At 34.9% G+C, this 7595-nt stretch overlaps 1 protein-coding gene across 1 annotated transcript in view; it reads left to right on the top strand.

Annotated features, from left to right (window-relative positions):
* The first annotated feature begins 1986 nt into the window (after positions 1-1986).
* Positions 1987-7595, top strand: part of LOC104798811 (phospholipase A-2-activating protein) — an 8748-nt gene continuing 3139 nt past the window's right edge. Inside the window, exons 1-16 of the mRNA XM_010521015.2 lie at positions 1987-2140; positions 2871-3202; positions 3465-3568; positions 3731-3799; positions 4046-4106; positions 4381-4520; positions 4973-5162; positions 5325-5386; positions 5587-5675; positions 5933-6002; positions 6085-6144; positions 6239-6385; positions 6479-6517; positions 6682-6719; positions 6856-6942; positions 7158-7323. Of these exons, the coding sequence (XP_010519317.1) occupies positions 2081-2140; positions 2871-3202; positions 3465-3568; positions 3731-3799; positions 4046-4106; positions 4381-4520; positions 4973-5162; positions 5325-5386; positions 5587-5675; positions 5933-6002; positions 6085-6144; positions 6239-6385; positions 6479-6517; positions 6682-6719; positions 6856-6942; positions 7158-7323 (1714 nt within the window). The 5' untranslated portion in view covers positions 1987-2080. The remainder of the gene's footprint in view (positions 2141-2870; positions 3203-3464; positions 3569-3730; positions 3800-4045; positions 4107-4380; positions 4521-4972; positions 5163-5324; positions 5387-5586; positions 5676-5932; positions 6003-6084; positions 6145-6238; positions 6386-6478; positions 6518-6681; positions 6720-6855; positions 6943-7157; positions 7324-7595) is intronic.

Below are 7595 nucleotides of genomic sequence, written 5' to 3'. Positions count from 1 at the left end.
TTATTATTCGTACATAAATTTATGTTATGTCCGATAACATGCACCGACTTTGTAAGATGGTGTCTAATTAATAATTATAATTATAATATATATATATATATATATATATATATATATATATATATATATATGTGTGTGTGTGTGTGTGTGCATATTGTATATGCAACCCCCGTGAGAGTGCAGTCCTATGGACCAATCTTGTCACGGGTTTACTTTGGTTGGTGAAATCAAAAGTTATTTGTGGCTCAGATTTATTTAATATGAATCCATATTATTATTTGCTACTCTACTGACTCTTGGATTGACTCTTGGATGCATTATCCCTTTTTGGCTTTGGATAATGAGATTTCAACTATATAATTTATTTATACAATAAGAAAAATTTAAAAAAAAAAGTAATTTCTCTATACCAATATATGAATAGATAATAGGTTTTTAGGGAAAATTTAATAAAAGTACATCGATTTTTCTATTAAAAAAACGCAGACCACTTAGAAAATACAGAAATATTTTAAAAGTCCAAAATAAATATAACAATTTTAAAAATAGTCACAAATTCATACACAGCAATAACTCCGGCACCGAAAACTCTATGCTGCAATGCCGAAAATCTGACTGTACATGTTACCATACAATAACCATGCCATGCAACTTTACCACACCATTTTGACCAAAAAAAAAAGAAAACTTTACCACACCATCACCATCATGCTAAATCATCATTATAAACGCATATATGTATATGTATATATCAATATATATATGTAAACCCAAATTTGTGTAGTTCAACCGATGAACGAGACGCGAAACGTTTATTCCGTCTCGAGTTCGAACTTTAAGTTTGGGGAGGAAACATATATTTCAAATCATGCGGTTGGCACACGACCTGAGATTAGTTTGGGTCTTGTTTCAAAATATCCGGTTAAAAAAAAATTATATTATATATATATATATATCAATTTTCTCGGATTTCGGTCAAATTAAAGAGTTAATGTTAGTGAACGAGACTATTTTGAAAGTTGGTATATTTATTTGGTACTTTGGATATATATATATATATAAACTTGTGTGTACAAAGACTATTTCTATTTTTTATTTTCCTTTTTAATATATACAAACATTTTCCATTCAAAAAATCCAACTCCATATTCTCTACCTTATAGATAGGTGATAGAAGAAGAATACCCAGCTGGAAAGGGATTTTAGAAATATATATTTCACTTTTCCTTGTTACTTACATTCAAATTTCACCTATTTGATTTTTTTTTTATCTCACTTTGATTAATTTCTGTTAGAATTTAGTATTAGGAATTTTTTAGATTATGGGTTAAATTTCACAAACACAAAAACTTTTGCCATTCAAAACCATTGATTTTTTTTATTTATAAATTATATTGAAACTCGTTATTATATATTTGTAAAAAGAAAAAGGAAAAATGGTTTCGATTTGGGCTGAGGGGTTTAGCCCCAACCAGAATAATTACATATAATGGGCCTAGAAAATATTGAGCCTTTTGGGCCAATTCTCGGCCTCTCGAGCCGACAATCCCCTAATTAGCCAGGGTGAGCGGAATTTATTTCAAATACCTATTTGATAGAGTTTTTATATAATTAAATTAAAAGAAAATATAAACAAAATATAATTTAAAAAGAATTTTTTTATTTTTATAAATAGCATCAAAGTGAGCAAATTAACATATATTAGGATATTAGATATGTAACACCGAGCTCCGTGGATTAAATTGATGTTTGGTATTTTATTGTTTGTAGAATCATATGTATGTCTAACAAAAGATGAATAACAATATCTAATATCTAATTATCAATATTTATATATTCAAATAATTTCAAAATTAATAAAAAATGATTAATACTGATTTATATATAATATTTTGATAACTATAAGGAGAAACAAAATAAAATAAATGCAGGATGGGAAAAGAAAAAAAGGCCACAAATTAACAAAAGCAATTGACCACTTTGTTGTTTGTTCCCTCAGTCTCGTTTTCTTCATTTGACGTTCTCGCGAAGATACCTTTGCCGTTTGGTCTTTCTCTCTCTGCTCCTCCGTTCTTCAGTCATGGAAATCGATTTCAACGAGTACAAGCTCAGGTGCGAGCTTCGTGGCCACGTTGACGACGTAAGATCTCATTGGAATTCTATTCTGCTGTGTGCCTTTCTTATCATATTGATCGATTCTATTCGAGATTTTGAAAAACCCATCTGATAAATCCGAGAGCAATCGCGTATTTCAAACCTGGTGCCTTGCATTTTCGATTCTGGGTGTGGTAGAACTTCGCTTTCCCGGAGTTTTTATCTCGGGATTTGATTGATCACCCGTAGGAGTGCTCCTGTTTTCTGGAAACCCTTTTTTATGAGAACGGAAATGCTATCTGGGTTTTTGGCAATTTGCTATTTATTGGGTATCGTTGTCTAACCTTCCTGTGGTTGTTTATGCGAAGCTTTTCCGCAGCAATGGCATTAGTCTTCATTGCATTATGCAAATCAGGCTTGAAATCAGACGTTTCTGTTTTACTTCTCCAACACCAATATGTATCAATCAATTCGAAAATTGGGGATTATTCCATTTGACAGTTTGCTCTACGTCAGCATCATTGGGTTCGATTTTGAAGTCTTCAGGAGGTTTTTGTATGTTTTCTTTGTGGCTAAATCAGTGTAACCCCGTTAAAGAGTAGGGTTTAGGAAAGTTCATGAAACATGGGTATGAGATTTTTGTGATTCTTGGTTAATTATATGGGTTTCCTTATGCTATTTAACTCACGCGAAAGAATTGCCACAGCTATATGAACATTTTGATGTCATTTCAGTGTAATATAGTGAGATCAGAAACTTTTGGTTTATCTTATCAGGTTCGTGGAATATGTGTGTGTTGTGAAGAAAACATTGCTACTTCTTCGAGGGATAAAACCATAAGGTTTTGGTCGCTTGATCCATCTGATAAGCGGAAGTACACTTCATCTAAAATTCTGTTGGGACATTCAAGTTTCGTGGGGCCCCTGGCATGGATTCCACGGAATGAGGAATACCCCGAAGGCAGACTTGTCTCCGGTAGCATGGATACGTTCGTTTTCGTATGGGACGTGAAAAATGGAGAGAGGATCCAAACATTGAAGGGTCATCAGTTGCAAGTCACTGGTCTTGCTTTGGACAATGGAGACATTGTGTCATCTTCTGTTGATTGGTAAGTTTCCTGTTTCACATAGTCGTCTTACTACTGTTAAGTGACATTTTTTGGCTGCAATTCTGCAAATCAGTAAGTTATGGACTATTATATTATTGCTATACAGAAGCGTCAACTGGTTGACAAGTTTCTTTGAAGTGCAATGACTGTATTGAAGTTCTAATCTTGTTGATATATAAAGGATTACCGTATCAGTTTTTTGAAATACTTTTTGCTCTTGCCATGGTGTAACAGAATTTCCCACTGCATTCTTTTTCTGCAGCACTCTGAGGAGATGGAGAAATGGTCAACAAGTTGAAACCTGGGAGGCACACAAGTCAGCTATTCAGACAGTGATAAAGCTATCATCTGGAGAGCTTGTTTCAGGTCCATCAACTAAAACTCTTATGCTCGTCTCGAACCTTTGTTTCTTGTTCCCTTTTATTTTCTAGATGTTGAACTGTTCCTTGGGTAATCTTGAAGTGCGTTGACTGTGGATTTATTATAAATAAAATCCAACTATCTGATTTCTGATGCTATCGTGTCCAGGTTCAAGCGACACCACCCTCAAACTTTGGAAAGGAAAGACCTGTTCACAAACTTTTGCTGGGCACACAGGTAAAAGTCTGTGTACTTAATTTTGTTATTGTTCTGTTGTTTGGTATGGAGATGCTCTCGCATATTTTTATTACCCAGTCGTTTATATTTCTATTTTGGTCAATAATGAGAAGTTATACATTGAAAATAAAGACAGAATTAGATATAATGTAAAGTGCTAAAACAGTGACCTGCCATCAAGAATTTGCTTTTCCTGGAAACAAAGTATTCGCTGTATGAATATTCTCCTGCTCTTTTGCAATGCAGATACTGTTAGAGGTTTAGCTGAGATGCGTGATTTAGGAGTTCTTTCTGCGTCACATGATGGGTAAGTTTCTTTTACGTCCTACTGGCTTCTGCATAACACATTCCATTGTCAACTGAATCACTCTTCTCCATTAAGCTGTGTCAAAATCCTTATCTATAGTTAGACAAGGTCACAAGTGCTCTCTTGTGTCCTGCATTCCCTCGATGACTTTGGTGATCATGGTATCTATATATTTTGTCTCTCGTACCTATGATGCGTATGTATTTCCTCTATTCAGTCATTTCATGCTTTTTTGTTTCTACAATAGTCATAAATCTCTTTCATATTTTGACAGCTCTGTAAGATTATGGGCACTAAGTGGCGAAGTTCTGATGGAGATGGTTGGTCATTCCTCCATTGTGTATTCAGTTGACTCGCATGCATCTGGACTTATTGTGAGTGGTAGTGAAGATTGTCATGCCAAGATATGGAAAGGTGATATCTGTTATTGAAGTGTCTGGAGAATATAATGTTTATTGTTGCCTTGGTTGCTCTCTAGTCTCCACTTTTAATGTTAGCTAAGTTTTCTTGGGTCTGTTGAAATATTGGAAAACCCCGCCCCTCTCTTGTTTTTTATCTGATCCATACTATCTTTGATTGTATAGAACATCATGACATATTGTTCATCAGACGTTTGCAATAGATGTATTATCCCATTGTTTTCGTCTGGAAATTCATATATAGTTTACCTTGTTGTTGGCAATGACTGAATCAGGCTCTGAAATGTCAAAACATTCATTCTGAGGTAGTGCTTTTGCAAAGATAATTGTGTTCAATTTATGATTGATTTCAATAGTAACAAAAAAACTAATATTCGTATTTAAAGCGTGTCTATTTGTTCATAAGTTGTTAGGTTGGTCTTACTTTGTCGCCTTTGTCTGATGCAGATGGAGCCTGTGTTCAGAGTTTAGAGCATCCAGGCTGTGTCTGGGATGCCAAGTTCTTGGAGAATGGGGACATTGTGACGGCATGTTCTGATGGAGTGGTTCGTGTTTGGACGGTACGCCATGACATGATTGCAGATCAAGTGGAGATTGATGCCTATGCTTCCCAACTTTCTCAGTACAAATTGAGCAGGTAGTCCGATCCTTTATTGTAATGTCAACCCTTCAAGATGTTTTAACATGGCAAAGATGTTTTTTTTTTTAAATCTCTGTGCGTCTGCTTATGGTTTCTGATTCTGTATCTTCTATGATGTCATATAACTCAGAAACGTATTTGTATCTTTCTTTGTGCCAGGAAAAGGGTTGGTGGATTGAAACTTGATGAATTGCCAGGGCTTGATTCTTTGAGGTTACCAGGTGCACTTTTAACTTAATAGTCTGGATCGAAGTTCACCATTCCAGACAAATCTGAGAAAACACTTACGCTTAGAGTTTATATAATTCACTTGTGAAAATAGTTGTGATAATTGAAACTGTTTGGTTTATCGAAATTTCAATTGGTTACATCTGTCATCATTGTTGCAACATCTTTCTAACATTTGATATATTTTGCTCAGGTACCAGTGACGGTCAGACGAAAATTGTTAGAGAAGGAGACAATGGTGTTGCATACGCATGGAATTTGAAAGAACAAAGATGGGACAAAGTGAGTTAAAACAACACTGATATTTTTTTAAATGCTTATTTATGTCATTCTTGTCTTTTGGCTTCGATGCTGCTTTATTCTACAATTTGGTCATCTTTTCGAAATAATTATATCATAAGGCATTTTATCTTTTTGGTTGGAAAGAAGTGGAATTAGGCAAGTTTTCCTTAAATATTTGATAGTATGTTAATGGCCTCACACTGGCCTTATGTTGCACTAGAGGGATTTGTGCGTACTGACTGCATGCTTTATTTCAGATTGGTGAGGTTGTAGATGGCCCAGATGGTGCCGATCGGCCCATTTTCGACGGAGTTCAATATGATTATGGTTAGAGTTCAATTTCATGAAACATTGGAGTCTTTAAAGGCTGGATTAAAACAAATTCTTATCCACTTTATCTTGTTTCCAGTTTTCGATGTCGACATTGGTGATGGGGAACCCACACGGAAGCTACCTTATAACCGATCAGGTTACTCTACTGTCTAGTTGTCGATTTCTCGAATGCAAGTTCACTAACAAGAAGTGCGTCAGTTTATGTTTTAACATGTTTTCTTGCTTGGCAGACAATCCGTACGATGCAGCTGACAGGTGGCTCCTGAAAGAAAATCTTCCTCTTTCATTCCGCCAACAAATTGTAGAATTTATACTACAAAATACTGGGCAGAAGGACTTCAATTTTAATCCATCTTTCAGTGATCCTTTTACTGGTGGTAAGCAACTTATTTCAATGAAATGAGTCAACCGGTAATTTTTCCGAGGAACTAGGTTAATTTTCTGCTGGTATTGTCTCTTTCTCTCCACAGCAAATGCATATGTACCTGGACAAACATCTTTCACATCTGGTATGAATACAATTCCTGTGTTGCTTTGTCTTATAGCTTCGATTTTGATAAGAATTTCTGTACTATGTTTTTCTTTTTCTTTTTCCTTTACTGTTCTTCTTTTCTTTCTGACCCCATTTTTCTTCTGTTTGGTTTATACGCCGTAATTGTTGTTGATGATGCAGCAACTCCGGCTAAACCTTCATACAAGCATATCCCCAAAGTATGTTCTATCTACGTATATTTGTATTGACAACAGTTCCCTTATATTATCTTCCTTCTGTTCCTGCTTCATGTTATCATTGATGTAATAGATGATTTCTAATTACTGATCTTTTTTTTTTACGTTGTTTTCCCAGAAAGGTGTGCTAGTCTTTGATGTAGCTCAGTATGATGGGATTCTGAAGAAGATAACTGAATTCAACAATTCTTTACAATCTGACCCGGTAAATCCTCGGTGTCTACTTAGTGGTTGCATAAGCAACCATTATATGATATGTAGTCTCTTTCACAATTTTTGCAACACGGACAAAATCTGTCATCCTTGGTTACCATTTTAGTTCTGCAAGCTGTGAATATTTTTGCTACAAACAATAATCTTGTAGATAGATTTTTTGATTGTTCTGGTACCTTTGGGTACTTCTTTTCCATCTTTTTGAAGGTAAATACCGATAAGTCCATGACGGAGGTTGAAATATCCAGAGTAGTTGCTGTAGTTAAAATCCTCAAGGACACATCACACTATCACTCGAGCAACTTTGAGGACATGGATATCGCTTTGCTCCTCAAATTGCTACAGAAGTGGCCTCCAGCAATGATGTTTCCTGGTTGGTATATTCTTTCTTTATCAACCATTTGTCATTTCTTAATATATATATATATATAGTTACCTAATTGAATTACTAGATATATAGCAAAGAGTTTCTCTCCGTTGTGGAGCCTAATAAATTCCAGTTGATATCAAGGTATATCGTTTGCGACCTGTTTTGGCTTTCTTGGATTATCTGTTTTCTTTTCATCTCATGCACCCTCTCTATTTAGCCCTTTTTATACGTGGAATATATATATATATATATATATATATATATATATATTATAT

The sequence above is a fragment of the Tarenaya hassleriana genome, unplaced genomic scaffold (genome assembly GCF_000463585.1).
Source record: "Tarenaya hassleriana unplaced genomic scaffold, ASM46358v1 Cleome58, whole genome shotgun sequence".
Lineage (NCBI taxonomy): Eukaryota > Viridiplantae > Streptophyta > Magnoliopsida > Brassicales > Cleomaceae > Tarenaya > Tarenaya hassleriana.
The sequence above is the reverse complement of the archived record's forward strand: the minus strand, read 5'-3'. Positions and strand labels throughout refer to the sequence as shown.